General features: G+C 42.8%; 1 protein-coding gene across 2 annotated transcripts in view; it reads left to right on the top strand.

The window, feature by feature from the left end:
• Positions 1 to 17746, top strand: part of Itgb1 (integrin subunit beta 1) — a 46341-nt gene that overhangs the window by 18177 nt on the left and 10418 nt on the right. For both annotated transcript variants that reach the window (XM_063253668.1, XM_063253667.1), the window contains exons 2-14: positions 505 to 571; positions 2953 to 3038; positions 4345 to 4567; positions 7175 to 7345; positions 8808 to 9046; positions 9709 to 9864; positions 10840 to 10935; positions 11237 to 11326; positions 12615 to 12755; positions 12906 to 13105; positions 14886 to 15124; positions 15321 to 15543; positions 17003 to 17235. In XM_063253668.1, the coding sequence (XP_063109738.1) occupies positions 505 to 571; positions 2953 to 3038; positions 4345 to 4567; positions 7175 to 7345; positions 8808 to 9046; positions 9709 to 9864; positions 10840 to 10935; positions 11237 to 11326; positions 12615 to 12755; positions 12906 to 13105; positions 14886 to 15124; positions 15321 to 15543; positions 17003 to 17235 (2164 nt within the window). The remainder of the gene's footprint in view (positions 1 to 504; positions 572 to 2952; positions 3039 to 4344; positions 4568 to 7174; positions 7346 to 8807; positions 9047 to 9708; positions 9865 to 10839; positions 10936 to 11236; positions 11327 to 12614; positions 12756 to 12905; positions 13106 to 14885; positions 15125 to 15320; positions 15544 to 17002; positions 17236 to 17746) is intronic.

Below are 17746 nucleotides of genomic sequence, written 5' to 3'. Positions count from 1 at the left end.
GCATGCATAGTTGATTTTCTTTAAAAAAAAAAAAAGCATAACAGAAGATCAGATAAAACACCTGAGCTGCAAGAGAAACCCACTTGAAATATCGGAAGCATTGGGAAGAAAGGTTGGGTTTTGAAGAATTTGCTCAAGCAAAATGCAGTGTCAAGGTGACAGGCAACTGATGGGGTCCTCCAGAGCCCCTGCAAGTCATGACAGTCATGGTGCCCTGAGCCAGCAAACCTCCCTGCCTCTACTGTGTTAGGAGACACTTGATACTGTTTTTCTTTTATTGTGAGCACATTTAACCGATGACTTTTAGCACTAAAATTTGAAACACTCATTCTGGAGAAAAGCTAGAGTGGAATGGAGGGATCAAGGGTAGAAGTGACTCAGTCATGTGGGAGAAAGTTGAGGTAACCTCTGGGGAGGACCGGGACACAATCTGAGAGGGTGGCACATTTTTATCTAAAGCTTTTGTAACTTCCTTATTGTAACGATGCACGTTTTATATTTCAGATGAATTTACAATTGGTTTTCTGGATTGGACTGCTCAGTTCAGTTTGCTGTGTGTTTGGCCAAACAGGTAAAAAGAAAAAGGCGCTTTTCCTAGTTCTGTTTTATTTCAGTGTCTCTTACCACTCTTTGATCAGTTAGAAGCCTGGGGAGACCCGAGTCAGCCCATGTGGTGCCTTCGGGAGCCTGATGAGAGCAGGGGCTTTGCAGGTCTGTGACCCTGCCCGGGGGAGGCTGGTGAACGCTGGCATGGAAGGGAGGGGGCAGGTCTGGTAGTCACGTGAGCAGGGAGCTGGTCAAGGCAGGTGATGCCTTCAGAGGCAAATAACTAGGCACGTGGAATGGCGGACTAGTAACTGTCCACTAAGGAAGGTGGACGTCTTAGAAAATGCTGGCATCATCTAGAAGAGCGGAGAAGTTTACAATCTGTTTAATCTTTCTGTGAACCACATTTGACCCATCCAGAATACTAAATATCCAGGTTTTTTCTCCAAATCTCAACCTTTGGCTTTAGAATGGGAAAGAGTTACTACATGTACAGATGACAGAAAGAACCCTTAGTGAGACTATTGATAAATTTGAATTATCCAATATCTGTATGTCAGAACACTATAGACAAGATGAAAGGCTAAAAACGTTTAATTTCTTTAATATATGTAAACATTTAATAAGAACCCCTGAACCTGACAATGGAAAACTTGTGAAAGAACTAAGAAAAAATTTAAAAAGGAATGAAAAAAATGTGAAATGCTAAGTAGCTGACAGTTAATATTCTAATTTATACCTATTAAATGAATAGCCTTTCTATATTAAGAACTTGAAGTTAATTTATCCTTCAACTTGGTAGTTCTTTTTTTTTTTTTTTTTTAATTTGTTAGAAATAATTAGACATGGACTGAGGTTTATCTGTAAGGAGTCATCAGAGTGCCTGTGTAGATGTGCATGGTGTGTGTGTGTGTGTGTGTGTGTGTGTGTGTGTGCGTGTGTGTGCGTGCGTGCACGCTTGGGGTGTTCCTGTGTTTTGTAGTGTTTGTGTGCATGTGAGCAAGCTTGTATACAATGGCAATTGGAAGCAGTCTAAATCCGTCCAACATTACGTAGTGTACATTTGTGTAACTGAATATGACATAATCATTAAAAGTCATATTTTTGAAGAATCTGTAATGACATGGATAGAATGCTTTTAAAAAGCAGTATCTAAAACTGTGTATATAAAATACATCCTCAATTCCGTTTTTTTTATTTTTTGGTACTGGGGATCAAACTCACAACCACACAATTGCAAGGCAGGTGCTTATGCCACTGAGCTAAATCCCTGGCTTAATTTCATTTTAATAATAACGTATATATGCTCACCCCCTTGCTATTTCCTGATCTCTGTTGAAAGACTAGGAAGGTATACACAAAAATGTTAACAGTGGTTATCTCACTGAACAGATTGTGGGTGATTTTTAGTTTGCTTGTTATACTGTCTTCTGTGTTTTCTTTTTTTGTTTGTTTGTAATTTGGTCTTTTTGAGACAGGGTCTCATTGTGCAGTTCAGACCAGGCTTGAGCTCACTTTGTATTCCAGGCTGGTTTTGAACTTACAACAATCCTTAGCCTACCAAGTGCTGGGATTACAGGCAAGCGCCGCTATGCCTGGTCACTCTTTGGTGTTTTCTGAATCATCTTCATAAAAGATTTGCTAGGTTTATGATCACAAAATGTACACTGGAGGCCAGGCATGGTCGTGCACGCCTGTAGTCCTGGCACTTGGGAGGCTGAGTGAGGCAGGAGGATTGCTGTGAGTTTGAGGCCAGCCTGGGCTACATAATGAATTCAAGTCTAGCTTGAACTACATAGTGAGACTCTGTCTTAAAAAAAAAAAAAAAAAGTTAAAAAATACATTGGAATCTGACTTTAATTAATTAAAATGTATTACATGAAAGGCGTATTAGTCCTTAGGTGGACTGAGAGAAATTTAAGGAATATTTTGAAAACAGTTTAAAAATTCATGAAATAATGGATTGGATGATTATGGGTTATGTGGCTTTCTCAGTTATTTAATATGTTGGAAATGAAAGCCCCAGGGTTGCATTTGGGATGTGGGTGTGCTACCAAGTAACATGGGAAAAAATAACACCTCACCTAATTGTGGGCACCTTCATGGCATTTGTAACCATTCAGAATAATAGATTCTGAAATTACACCTTTGAGAACAGTGGAAGTGTGTAAGTAGAATAGTACCTAATCTAAGAAGATGTGAAAGATAAGAAAGAGAACTGTGTTGTTATGTGGCCTTCATGACAAGGTGATGAGAGCTCAGTCTTTGCGATAGGTTTGTTCAACTTGGGAATGAGGTCAGATGTTCCTATCTAATCTTTCTGTATTTACTGCGTAATTTGTCATTAGAGTCCTGATTTTTTGTTACCTTTACTTACATAGGTCTATTATTTCTTTGTCTTGACAGATAAAAATAGGTGTCTGAAAGCCAATGCCAAATCATGTGGAGAGTGTATCCAAGCGGGGCCGAACTGTGGCTGGTGCACCAATGCGGTAAGTCAGCCCCCTCGTGTTTCCTGGTCACCCAGTGTTGGCCCGTGCTGGATCCTTCGGGAATTCCAGCTGGGACAGCTCGCCGAAAGCAGCAGGTGTGGGTACTATGTGACGTCCAGCACTTGCTGTCCCAGCGGCCACGAGGCGCATGGCCCCTGAGCTCTTGGAGTACAGGTCTTATACAATGAGATTTTCTCTTAAGTCTGAAATGTGTGCCAAGGTTTGATGGTTGAGTATAAGAGAATCGGCAGTGCTGAAATGATGGGAACATGTGGTAAAATTAACTTTCTTTGTTATTCTCCTCACTACTTCCCCCCAGCATGGCTATTAGTTTAAAAATACATTTGTATATAGTTCAGCTTTGTGGTATATATTATATTTCTATTATATAATTCCCCCCCCCCCCAGTTATATACTTTTGTTGTTTAGATTATTCCACTATTTTTTTTTTTTTTTTTTTTTCTTTTCTTTTCTTTTTGAGACAGAGTCTCGCTATATAGTTCAGGCTGGCTGTGAGCTTACTTTGTAGCCCAGGCTGGCCTCAGACTGATTCTCCTGCCTCAGCCTCCTGAGTGTTGGGACTACAGGTGTGCACCACCAAGCCCAGGGGTCAGGATTTAAATTTCTTTAAACTTTTAGGAATACCTGTTAAATCTGTGCTAGATTTCCTTATCTCCTTTTTCAAAAGACTCCCATTAATTCGGATTTATTTTGGTTAATATGTTTTCCCTAAATGTTTCGCGGTTCTGTACAGGGGGTTTGCCAGGGATGGTGGCACACACCTGTATTCCCAGCACTGTGAGAGGCTGAGGCAGAAGATCACAGGTTTGAGCTCAGCCTGGGCAACTTAGTGGTGTGGTAAGACCTTGCTGCAAAAGACAGAAAGGGTTAGGGTCATAGCTGATTGTGGAGGCTGTGGGTTCAGTCCCCAGTAACACACAAACACACTGAACTGTAAGGATTTGTCTAGGAGAATTAAATTGTCTGATACTCAGGTTTAAACATTATTAGGAGTTAATTATTGTAAATAAACGATTTCATGGAAGAAATGAACTTCCTTGAACATGGGAAGTTTAAAATGTGAATGTGGACCAGTGCTGGGAAGCCTGTACTTTCTTAAAATGATTTTGCTTGTTTTTGTACAAAGCTTGTGATGGTTTGGGGAAGGGGCTGTTTTGCTAAAAGACAGAAATGAAGTACCTTAGATTAATTTGTGTTTTTTTAAAACTTGCCTTGCAACTATGTAAAAAAAAAAGTTTTTGATTGCTTCGTTTTTATTTATGTCAGTATTTTCTATATCATTTAGACGTTTTTACAAGAAGGGATGCCTACTTCTGCACGATGTGACGATCTGGAAGCCTTAAAAAAGAAGGGCTGCCATCCAGATGACATAGAAAATCCCAGGGGCTCCAAAAACGTAAAGAAAAATAAAAACGTGACTGACAGGAAGAAAGGAGCGGCAGGGAAGCTGAACCCCGAGGACATCACTCAGATCCAGCCGCAGCAGCTGGTCCTGCAGCTGCGGTCAGGTGCGTGGTCCCCGCCATGGCTCCTCGGCCACCTGAGTGCCCACGTCTGTGCTGGCCACAGGGCCCGTGCTGCTGGGCAAGCATGCTGCCCCCGGGCTCTACTGGAGGTTTAAGTTTTTTTAAATTAGTATATATTTGTGATAAGGATGTACTTGTGATTACATTTGGTTTGGGTTTGATACACATACATGTTGCAGCCTGGTTGTTTTTACCCCCTTCCCTGCCTTCCTCATTGTGCCCTCTCTAGATCTGTTTCTTAATGTAGCTTTCACATTCTGCTCTTTGAATTATTTATGTTTGAGCCGGGGGTTTAGCTTAGTGTCATAAGCGCCTGCCTGGCAAGCGTGAGGTTGTGAGTTTGATATCCGGTGCCAAAAAAAAAAAGAAGAATAAAATAAAGTATTTATGTTCTACTTGTGGTTTTGACACCAACTTTAAGTGAGTCAGTTTTCACAGGGGGGCTCTTTCTCACCGGTAGCCTGGTACTCAGAAATAGGAAATAGGTTAAGATTTCCAATACTCTTTTGCATATGTAAGTTTTGTTTTGTTTTCTTAGGACAGGATTTGACAATATAGTTCAGCTGGCCTTGAACTCACTGGGTAGCCTAGGTTGTCCTTGTACTCAGTAACTGTCCTGCCTCAGCTTCCTGAGTGTTGGGATTACAGGTTATTTACCTCCATGCTCAGCTCAGCCAACAATGTATAAAACATATCTTAAAAATATGTTCTTTGAATAATATGTTCCCTAATATTGGAAGCAAATTTGGTTAAAGATTCAGGAGTTATTAGACTTAATAGAGATTAAAAACAATAGTGCCCATGGTCTGCTGTAATTTTGTAAAAGCAACATACATTCATTTATTTATTTACTTACTATTTAGACAGGGTCTTATACTATGTGTTTGAGACAGGCCTTGAACTCACTATGTAGTCCAGGCTGGTCTTGAACTCACAGTAATCCTCCTGCTCCAGCCTTCAAAGTACTTGGATTACCGGTGTGCACCAATGTGCCCAGAAAAAGCTGCATTTTATTTAACCCATTGGCTTCCTTTGCATTTGCTTACTATCACTAACAGGGTTCAGAGTTCCTCTGAGTCCACATCTAAAAATGAGCTGTCCAGTCCATCCTGTCTTTCTTCCATCCTTTCTCTGGGGAAAAAAGTGGGTGCTCCTTGCCCCCTACTCCCCTTCCATGTCCACTGTCACCTTGAGAGATTCTGATCAAGGCTATGTATTTATTTTATTAATTTGTTAGTAGTTCTTTTGGTACCGGGAATCAGACCTACAGTCTCTCGCTTGCCAGGCAGGCACCGAGCTGCTCAGCGATATCCCTGCTCCTGGTGTTATTTTAGACCTGCTCAGAGCAGGTGATGCTTCGGGATTAATTGCCATGCTGTTTGCTTGGCTCCTGTGCCGTGCTGAAATATTCTCACTTTTCCTAGTGCCTTCTCCTTTTGTATCTTTCTTGCCTCCTTTCTGCATTCACTTAAAGATTGGTTTTCCTTTCATGGCTTTAGAAAACATTTGTGTGCTGTAACCACATGAAACGTTTCTCTTGAGGTTGACACCTGTCTGTCCAGCTGCCTGCTAGAAACTCATAGAGAGATAAATCTACACATTAAAAGTTAATGCTTTTTTCCCCAAGCCTTCTTTCTCTCCCTTTCTTGAGATGCGGGGTGCAGGGGGGCAAACCCAGGTCCTCCACTGTGCCCCCAGCCCCTGTACCAAGCAAATCCCGTTTAGGGTCTCGTGTGTAGCTTGTCCTCCCTCACTGATGGACTTCACAGCTTCGTCAGATCTCCCTTGGACATTTTACATAGTTTCTTTCTCTGTTGGTGAGGTTTTCTAAAATAAAAATGAGATTATTTTACTCACTGGCATGTGGTGCCATCCTGTTACACAGGGAACATCTCTAACGCGTCCCGAACATTGGCCCCCCAGTCTCATTTATGGTATTTGTTTGCTCAGAGTTGTAAATATGAGTCAGCTTTCTGTTGCTGTGAGGACTACTGGAAATAGTCACCTTGTGAAGAGAACTTACTGGGGCTTCCAGCTTCACAGTTGTGCTGTGTGCCCGAGTGGCCCAGTTCCTGTGGGTGGGCCTGTGGCCTGCTGGCCATGCAGGTGACAGCCACAGTGTTCAATTCACTTCCGGCTCAGGGTGCAGAGGAGAGAGGAAGGCACTGGGGGCCTAAAGACCCCCACCCCCACCCCAGGGTGCTCCACAGTGGCCCAGGCCTTCAGTTCAGTCCCAACTTGAAGTTCTCACCACCTCCCAGGGCAGCATTTTTACACCTGTGGTTTGGGGGGAAAAAATTCCACACCCAAAGTAACAACAGTGACTGTTGGTCTGTCTTGTTCAGTGTTGGTCGTTCTCTTAAATCTTTGGTGCCTTAAAAACTGATTGTTTTTAAAGTGTTTGTTGAATGAAACTGACTACATATGTAAATTGGGTTGCTTGTGAAATTTTTCAGGTTTCTTAAGAATTATATATTTTATGCATTTCATGTTATAGTGCTTACCATGTAAATCAGATTTATTTGCTTACTCTCATTTGCTCAGTTATAGATTTGCTAATTTTCTTTCTTCTCACCTGGGTTTCATTAGGAGAGCCACAGACTTTTACATTAAAATTCAAGCGAGCTGAAGACTATCCTATTGATCTGTACTACCTTATGGACCTGTCTTACTCCATGAAAGATGATTTGGAGAATGTAAAAAGTCTCGGGACAGAGCTGATGTATGAAATGAAGAGGATTACTTCAGACTTCCGAATCGGTAGGAATGTTGGGAAAATCAGTAATTTTCAGGTGGATAGTTCTTGGCCTTCTCAAAGCCCTTTGATGGGTTTCTCCTTTGTTCTTCACTGCATATGTGTGACATAAATAAGCCAGATTGTAGTCTTTTCCTTCTGGGAGTACCGTGAGTCCTTTCACGTATATGATATGCTTTCTCCTTCCCCATTCTTGGGACATGGCGTGCTGCTATGCAGTTTGACACAGATTGTGCCTTATAGATAAAGAAATCCATGCTTGTTTTTCCAGGAATTTACCCATTCCTGTATTGATTCATTTTAGAAATGTGTCCAGTACCCCAGATTCTATTTCATTGCTAATTAGAATCACCCACTTCTTGTACAGCCTGATTTCACTTCCTGTCTGGGTTTTTCTTACTGTAATGATTCCTTTTATTTTCCTCCTGTCCTGCTTCTGCAACCAAACCCCTCTTCCGCCTCCTCTACATTCCTGGTGCACCAGAGGTTTAACAATAAACTATGGAAGGGACTCCTTTGTATTTTTGTCTTTTTGAGATAGGATCTCACTATGCAGTTCAGGCTGGCTTTGAACTCAGTTTGTAGCCCAGGCTCGTCTTGAACTCACAGTGATCCTCCTGCCTCAGCCTTCCAAGTGCTGGGATTACAGGTGTGTGCAACCAGGCTCAGCTTTTCTGAGGACTAAACATTGCCTTTTAAAAATTAACTTTTCTGTAAGTAGAAACACTTTAAAAATAGTACTTGCTAAAAAATGCCTTTTTATTCAGTAAGCATAACTGATGATGGAAATTGAAAGCTCTTTCTGATATTTCTTTTTTGATATTTGGAATTGAACTCCGGACCTTGTGCTTGGCAGGCAGGTGACTGTGCCACTGAGCTCTGTCTCCAGCTCCTGACCTATTTTTGAAGAGGTCAAAAACCCAGAACATATATGACTGAATGCATTCATTCAGTCACCATGCCATTGTAGAGAGCCTTGGTGCTAAGACAGTGAATGTGAGGTGATTTTGAAGCTGGTAGACTTTGGTCTGTTTGGTCTACGTCGAAACTGTTAACACCATGGACTGATTAACTTATAAACAATAGACATTGATTCCTCACTGTCCAGGGGCCCAGATGGTCACAGTCACAGCAGCCTCCTGTCTGCTAAGCATCCACTTCTGCTTCCCGGGTGGTGTCACAGCAGTGTTCTCCTTCAGTGGAGGGCGGGCTGCCAATCCCAGGTCCTCTAGTGAACTCTCTGTTCCCAGGGCTCCTCCTTTATGATCTGACCACCCAGAAGGGTCCATTTCCTGTGCCGTCACACTGCAGATTCAGTTTTTGATGTGAGGACTTGGGGGAGGGGCACAGATATTGTCTGTAGCAAATTGCACTCGGAACCATGCTTGACCTTTTCAGACTGTGCAAGCTTATCTTACCATCTTTATCTGTGTATTTGTCTCCCCGTGTGCATTCTTTTCCTCTCAGGATTCGGCTCCTTCGTGGAGAAAACGGTGATGCCTTACATTAGCACAACACCAGCAAAGCTCAGGAACCCGTGCACTAGTGAGCAGAACTGCACCAGCCCCTTCAGCTACAAAAACGTGCTCAGTCTGACGGACAAGGGAGAGGTGTTCAACGAACTGGTCGGCAAGCAGCGCATATCCGGGAACCTGGACTCCCCCGAAGGTGGCTTTGATGCAATCATGCAAGTGGCAGTTTGTGGAGTAAGTGTGCCCATTTCCTCTGGGGGCTTTCTTGTACCATTTGGGTGTTTTAAGTATGATGTTACTGTCATGCAGTAGAAAGAATAAGCTTAATTACCATGTCACTCATTTACTCCTGAGAAATACAGATGTTAAACCCTTAAATTTCTCTGTGAAGTACTTTCAGGAAGTGTGTTTTACCTCACGTCTCTCGCTAAACCAGGCAGGTAGCTCATTTGCACAGTTTTGAGAGCTGTCAGAGGCAGGGTGCCTTGCAGTGGTGCTGTGGTTCTATCTTTTTTGAGCCTTGGTATCACTGTGCAGTTCAGGCTGGCCTTGAACTCATTTTACCCAGGGTGGCCTCAAACTCAGCAATCCTCCTGCCTCAGCCTGCTGAGTGCTGGGATTCCAGGTGTGCACCACCACACCCGGCAAAAGACAGTGTTTAAAAAGAGCTGAGCGACACTGGCAGCTTAGCAAGGAATTGCTGTATAACGGGGCACAGGAGCTTCATGCATTGGGCTTTTGGTGTTTACCAGCACAGCTATTAACATTGTGTAAAGAAAAGAGAAACTAAAGATACGCAGTTAGGCTAACGGTGCCGCTACAGCCTGTGTGAAAATCAAAACTGCTGCTGAGTTACCATGAGGAGCGTTTTAACGCTGAAATGCCTTTTTCCACAGTCCCTGATCGGCTGGAGGAACGTCACCCGGTTGCTGGTGTTTTCCACTGATGCCGGGTTCCACTTCGCGGGAGATGGGAAGCTTGGAGGCATTGTCTTGCCCAATGACGGCCAGTGTCACTTGGAGAACAACATGTACACCATGAGCCACTATTATGTAAGTGCCGGAGCCCTCGCCTAGGGGTGGTTTGTGTTGGTTTTTATTGTTCAGCGAGTTTTGGGGGTGACTAGCTGTGGACTTCAGGGCTTGGGGTAAATGGGAGCTCCTCAGGGAGCTCAGCTGTCTCCCTGAGGGATGGGTCACCTGTGTGCCTGCTTCCTGCTCTTAGACCCGGCTCACAGGTTGGACCCCATTTCCGCTCCATTCCTCAGCCAGTAGCTGTCTCCTTTCACTTGCATATTCTATTTTGTAGGAGAGCTGCTGCTATTTCTGAACAAATAATTCATCTAACTTTACATTCTTATTTTATCTTATTTTACATGAGTCTTAAACATACCCTACCTTTAATGAGAATAAAGATTGACAAATTACTCAAAGTCTCGAAAACATCCCAATGTTGATGCTTCTTGATCTTTTTCTGTCGTGTATGTGTGTGTGTGTGTTTGAAACAGTCTCTCTGTGTAGTTCAGGCTGGCCTCGATCCTGCTGAGGATCCTATATGCTGGGATGGTAGGCATGTTCCACCAGGCCCAGCTCCTTTGGTCCTTCTCTTAAGTGGTAGGTAGTAGAATGGATTGTTTCGTTTTGTTTTGTTGGTACCAGGAATTGAACTCAGGACCTTGTGCTTGCCAGGCAGGTGCTGGATCACTGAGCTAAATCCCCAGCCTTCAGTTGTTTAGCTTCATTGTCCTGATAGTTACTGTATATAGATTATCTTATAGTTTAAGATACTTTAATAGAGGAATTCTCATACAGAAAAGTAGAAATTAGACTCAACATATAAAAAAAGAAACTAACATCCGAACACGGCCCATTCCAGTCATCATTGCTGTTTTATACTCTTGCTTGAAAGCTCATGAGTGTGAGTTATGCAGTTACACATGCAGATCATTATTATTCAAGAAGTATCGAAAAAGCTGAGGTACAGGAAGAATGTGTTTGCGTACTAACTTGTACTATTTAATTCCTTAGGATTATCCCTCTATTGCTCACCTTGTCCAGAAACTCAGTGAAAATAACATTCAGACGATTTTCGCAGTTACTGAAGAATTTCAGCCTGTTTATAAGGTAAATATGTGTGAAATAAAAAGTTCTGTTCTTTCCTGTTTTGTTATTAGAGGCAAAATTGTATGTCTGAATAAGACGTGTAGGAAAATACTACCAGATAGGCAGACAGAATTTTACAAGAGATTTATGTAAGTTTTAATTACACTTCATTAAACAAGTTGCCTGTTTTTCAGTTTGCTGCTTGAAGTTTAGGAAATATACAGGGAACTGGTATTTAAAGATAAATGTACCCGGCTCAGTGACTTCTGATTGGTTCAGTGACCAGTGTTGGTATTTTACATGTTTTATCTTTCAATGGCAGGAACTGAAAAATTTGATCCCTAAGTCAGCAGTGGGAACGTTATCTGCCAATTCAAGCAATGTCATTCACCTGATCATTGATGCGTACAACGTGAGTGCACTGTAATAAGTGAGATCAATTTTGGCCAATACCTGGTGAAGGAACTTTGCTCAAAGAAAGCGAAACTTCTTCATGTACAATTTGGCAAGCTAGCATGGCAACGACAAAAGCAAATTATGTATCTGAAGGAAAAAAAACCTTTATGATATCTTATGAAACCGTAGTTTCATAAGTATGATCAAGGCCTATGGGGAAATTTCTGAGTATGTGTTTGTCAGTGAGTGATGGGGGGCTCTCGTTGTGGGGAGCCTGTGTAAAATACAACTTGCATTTACGTTAGTAAGGTTCCCCTAATTTTTTTCTTTTCTAAAGCATCCTTTAGAGACTGATACACTTTGCCATCATATTTTTTGCTGGAGAAGCTTTTTTGCTATTTCCTATCTTGCCGTATTTTCAGATAATTTTGGTTTATATTATATAGTAAATAAAAATATAAATATATGTGATCTGCCTATCTTGAGATTTGTAAGATTGTTTTATCTCACCTGTGGGAGTTGAAATTAAAGAGGAATCGACTTCCCTTTCTCAAGCTTGACTTAGAGTAACTTTACTGATTACTCCTTAAACACTGGTTAATAATTACTGTATTAATCTGAAGATATTTGTAACAGTAGGGAAACTGTCATGGATCACACACACCAGTTTCATTTCTCTCTCCTCAACCCTTTGGTAGGCTGAACTTCATATATATATTATTTTTAATTTTAATTTTTTTTTTTACTTCATGCCTTGGGGATCCCCTAGTGTTGTAGAAAGACCTGACTCGGAGAGAGGCAGTGTGAAGTGGTTCCCAGCTGCCAGTTGGTTGCTGAATGACTTCCCCGTGGTTCTTCTCTGTCTTACAACGTGTTTTCTAGTTGCTGTCCTTTCAGGGGTGTGAGCAGGAAATAGCAGTCTCCTCCCAGGTTGTATAATAAGTTGTTAACACTAGTTTCTAGTTAGCTGGAAGCCGTAAAGTCAGAGGGGAGCCATTGCCTTTGGGCAAAGAGTTTGTTCTCCTTTCTTGGAACTCCTAGTTAATGTCAGGCCTCTGGTCACCGGGGTTATAACTGAATAATTGAAACAAGTAGTTTCAGTTAGGTACATTGTTTTAAGATCAGACTGTAGTTGCTTAGAGCCTGTTTCTCTGGGTTTTGTGTTTTCTAGGCACTCATTTAGATTTGGCTGACAGTATTTCATTGAAATAACTTTTCATTTTTTAAACAGTTTATCTATTGGTTTTATGCATGTAGGTACTATTTTATTTGACTCAGCTGTTCATAATTAGTCTTTCTTTTAGTCCCTTTCTTCAGAGGTCATTTTGGAAAACACCAAATTGCCAGAAGGTGTAACCATAAATTACAAATCCTACTGCAAGAACGGGGTAAACGGGACAGGGGAAAATGGAAGAAAATGTTCCAATATTTCCATTGGAGATGAGGTATGTTGTGTAAACATTCTCTGTAGAAGAGACATGGCTTATACCTAAGAAAGTTTACTTTCTAATTTGAGAGTCATTGAGTAGCTTTTTAGAAGACTTTTTTCTAATTCATTGCTAAATTAACATAATCTGTCTCCATCCCTCTTCCAGGTTCAATTTGAAATTAGTATAACTGCCAATAAATGTCCAAATAAGAATTCAGAGACCATAAAAATCAAGCCTCAGGGCTTCACCGAGGAGGTTGAGGTGATTCTCCAGTTCATCTGCGAATGTGAGTGCCAGAGCGAGGGCATCCCCCAGAGCCCCAAGTGTCATGATGGCAACGGGACCTTCGAGTGTGGTGCTTGCAGGTGAGCAGTGGGTGGTGGGTGGTGCTGCCGAGGTGTCCCGGGCAGGACAACAGGACAGGACAGGACAGGACAGGACAGGACAGGACAGGCTGTTGCTGGCAACACACAAGTTCTGGTGGGAATGAGTGTGTTATTTGTTCTGGCCCCTCTTGCTTGTGTTTCCTGCCTTTGGTCAGAAGCCCTCCCTGGCAGCCTAAAGTGACAGACAGTGCTCCTGGTCACACAAGGCCATTCAGCACTTGTTAAGCTGGCATGTGGGGTTCCCTGCTCGTGGTACCTTCTTAATTTCCAAGACACAATAAACCTACAGAAAGTATGTGTACTGGGAAGTGTTTTGGGAAAATGTGTTCGAAAATTGTATTGAGCAGATAATAGTGATTTTTTTTTTGAAGCAATAAAGAATGTTTAGCCAATACCCCATGAATCCTCCTTTGTTGGAATAATTTTTTTTAGAAAATAGAATATATTGTAAAATTAAAAGGGGAAATTGGGTTTTCCAGAATGTAGAAAGTAACTTAAACCAAGTTACTTTAAGTATTCCACACATGGTTACATCTTTTTTTTTTTCCCTCTTACTGTAGTGGGGATTTTCTACGTCTCAGCCTTTTTTTCAGAAAATATTCTATTTTGTAATTTTTTGAAACAGGATTTGCTAAGTGGCTAAGCTGCCCAAGCTGGACTTGAACTTGTGATCTTCTTGCCTCTCCCTGTAGGAGTGCCTTGATTAGAGGTGCACACCGCCGCATCTGTTGGATGTTTTTGAAATTAAAAATTAAAACTAAATGTACTTTGAACATGGCTTCCTTCTTAAAGGAATAGGAGAAGAAAAGGACATTTTGACATAAATGTCAGCCCATGATAACTGCGCTTACAAAGGTCATTAGCCATGAAAAAAATACATGGCCACAGTTCCCTACCAGTTATTGACTGTTATAAATGGCATGTCATGAAAATCTTTTTTTAGTGAAATACCATTTAACCAAAAAAATTATCTTTAAAATTCTTTGCCTTTCTTCCCTCTCTCTTTTTTTTTTTTTTTTATTTTGGTACCAGGATTGAACTCAGGACCTCACACTTGTCAGGGAGGTGCTTGTACCACTGAGCTAACTCCCCAGCCCGTCTTCCCATTTTTTACCAGTGGTCATTAGCATTGGATATTCTGAAAATATATGGGACATCTGCAAATTCTGGACCTATAGGATATTTTTAATCAATATTTTTATTTATATTTGCAGTTGATGTACTAGGTATATTTTCAGCTTCTCTGCCCTTTTGAGGACATGTTTTTAACGTCAACAGTTGATCCATTGCTTGAAAACTTAGTGGTAATTCGCACGTAACAGAAAAATAATACTATATCATTTGAAAATAATATCTTCACATTCTTTTTTAAGTAAATATTGTATAGCCAGGCATGGTAGCGCACACCTATCATCCCATACTTGGGAGGCTGAAGCAGGAGGATTGTGAAGCTAAGGCCAGCCTGAGCTCCATAGCAAATTCAAGGTCCATGTGGACTCAGGTTTTGTTCACCTGTTTGGTGTTGGGTTATATTTCTGCATTTTTGTCACATTGGTTTCTTTCTGAAGACACTTTTCCCTAGCCACTGCATAGGCGTCGTGGACTGCTGCTGGTGGCTGGGCTAGTGTATATGTCTGCACGCCATGGTGTGTGGCTCGCACAGCCCTGCCGCATGGGTGGGTGCCCAGAAGAGACTGTGCCTGGCCTTGTTTCCTCTCCCAGGGAACTGATACAGATACAATTCTGGGCTTCTCCTCAGGTGCAATGAAGGGCGCGTGGGCAGACATTGCGAGTGCAGCACGGACGAGGTGAACAGCGAGGACATGGACGCCTACTGTCGCAAGGAGAACAGCTCCGAGATCTGCAGCAACAACGGCGAGTGTGTGTGCGGCCAGTGCGTGTGCAGGAAGAGGGACAACACCAACGAGATCTACTCGGGCAAATTCTGCGAGTGCGACAACTTCAACTGTGATCGGTCCAATGGCTTAATCTGTGGAGGTAAGAACAGTCTGGTTGCAAAGTGTAGTATCCACAGTGCAGCCCAGCAGTGCCCTGAGAGTTCCTCTGTGAACAAATGCAAGGCGCCCACTTCCTCTAGGGGCGCTTCCGTCCAGGTCAGGGTGGATTTTGCGTTTTAAGCCATGGCTGTGGCTGGGCTTTGGCATTATCTTGAGAGCGGGTCCTTTCATCGCAGGCAATGGAGTGTGCCGGTGTCGTGTGTGCGAGTGCTTCCCCAACTACACCGGCAGCGCCTGTGACTGCTCTCTGGACACTGCGCCGTGCGTGGCCACCAACGGGCAGATCTGCAATGGCCGGGGTGTGTGCGAGTGCGGCGTGTGCAAGTGCACGGACCCCAAGTTCCAGGGGCAGACCTGCGAGACGTGCCAGACCTGCCTCGGAGTCTGCGCCGAGCACAAGTACGTGCGTCCCAGTCGCGTGAAGTGGCAGTCAGCTTCCGCCACAGTACATTGGTGTTAGCAGAACAAGGACGGTTTATTATGCTGTCCATAAAATAATGGTAACTGTAAAAAGTAACAGTTTATGACCCTGCATGTAAAAGGTTGGACACAAGCCATTCTTTATTTCTGAAGAAACAATATTCCTTCTCAGTAAGTGCTGTGAATTGCATGACATTAAACTATATTGTGTGAGTTATAGTAATATCTCCATTCCAGTTTGCTATATAATTGAGTCTATGTGATTACTTTTATTAAATTGCAGTAACTGCGTTTTCTTTTTCCTTTTGGCCCTGGGGTTGGAACCAAGGGCATTGTACCTTCTGCACAAACCCTGTCTGCTACTAAGCCACACTCCCAGGCCCACTGATATCTTTTCTTCTTTTTTGTCTGAGACTGGATCTTGCTTTGCAGTTCAGGCTTGATCTCATGGCAGTTCCTGCCTCAGCCTCCTCAGTGCTGGGATGTTCCTGCATTTATATTAAGAATTAACACACAAATGAAAATGGCGACATAATTAATACTTGATTTCGGTCCTTAATTTTTCCATTCACGTTCATATATGTAGGTACTTTTTGACCCTACAGAAAAAGAGGTAGCTAAAGCTCAGAACCACTAGTCACAGGAAGAGGCGAAAAGTTTTTTGTGTTTTGAGAACAAATTGTTTCACATCACAGTGGGTTGTTAAACGCAGTTTGCAGATGACTTTGGTGGAATTGCTAACCATGTGGCATGGTAGCGCCCAGGCTGGTGCCTTTAGAAAGGCCTGGAAGCCAGGTCTGTTTCAAAGTTCAGAGCAGTTTCCCGTCCTAGACATGAGAAGCTACATTTGGGAGCCAGAAATTTGGAGGACTCAAGTTTGCTCAGATGTCTCCCAACCCCTCTGGGCCAGCCCGCGATAGCGAGGCTGCGTGGGTACACTGGCTGTCGGCTAGGATGATCCATAGCTTCCCGGGTGCTTTTCCCAAGGTGCTGGCACCTTTATGCCTCTTCACACTGGCTGGCCTGGGCGAGCCAGGATGCAGCTGGTGTGGACATCGGGGGCCACAGCTGCTCAAAACTAGCGTCCAGATGTCACCTTTTCACCCAGAAGTGCAGTGCGCCTCTTTGACTGCTTGTGCTTCCACTGGGTTGTGAGCTCAGCACACAGAACCATCCTGAAGCAAAATTTACTCTAAGGAACACTTTTTGTGTCTTTTAAAAACAGTTTCGTTAGTACATATTTGTCATACATAGCAGGCACGTTTGTCACAGGGAATTTCTGCTGATGCAGAATGTGTCTTCATTCCCTCCTTGGCTGTCCTGTCCCCCTCCCTTCAACCCTTCTCCCCCGCGCCCTCCCCACTCACAAAAGGCTTTGTTCTGTTTCCCCCTTCCGTTGAACAGTACAGTTTAAATACAACAATTTGTGTTTTAACAGAGAATGCGTTCAGTGCAGAGCCTTCAATAAAGGAGAAAAGAAAGACAGGTGCGCGCAGGAGTGCTCCCACTTCAACCTCACCAAGGTGGAAAGCCGGGAGAAGCTCGCGCAGCCGGGCGAGGTGGAGCCGCTGACCCACTGCAAAGAGAAGGACGTGGACGACTGCTGGTTCTACTTCACCTACTCGGTGAACAAGAACAACGAGGCCATCGTCCACGTGGTGGAGACTCCAGGTAGAAGTCGGGAAGGGCTGGCCGTCCCTTTATACCGCTCATCTGTGTCTCACACCTGTCGTCAGGGTCCCTAACACCCAGAAACAGACTCAGCTCTGATACTGTGTTAGGTGCAACTCGGGAAATTTTTCTCCTCTCACACATTAAAATAACATTTAAAAGATAGATATATATGTATACACATACGTGTATATATATTTATTTTTTAAAATTCATTTGTTTTGTTTTTTGCTTTTTGAGGCAAGGCTCACTTTGTAATCCAGGCTGGCCTCAAACTTACCTCTGCAAGCCTCCTGCCTCAGCCTCCCAATTGCTGGGATTACAAGCGTGGCATGTGCTGGCTGTTAAAAGGTATTACTAGGGCCAGGCATTTAGCTCAGCGGCATAAGCACCTGTCTGACAAGTGCGAGGTTGATCCCTGGTACTAAAAAAAAAAAGTATTACTAAGTGTTGCATTTTTTTTAACTTTTCAGAAGATGAAACATTTTTATCTTGATTTTTGATAGCTTTT

This window comes from Cavia porcellus, unplaced genomic scaffold (assembly GCF_034190915.1).
Source record: "Cavia porcellus strain 051 isolate PalLab524CR breed Dunkin Hartley unplaced genomic scaffold, mCavPor4.1 scaffold_7, whole genome shotgun sequence".
Taxonomy (NCBI): Eukaryota; Metazoa; Chordata; class Mammalia; order Rodentia; family Caviidae; genus Cavia; species Cavia porcellus.
Note: the sequence above shows the minus strand (reverse complement) of the source record. Positions and strands in the feature narration are given on the sequence as shown.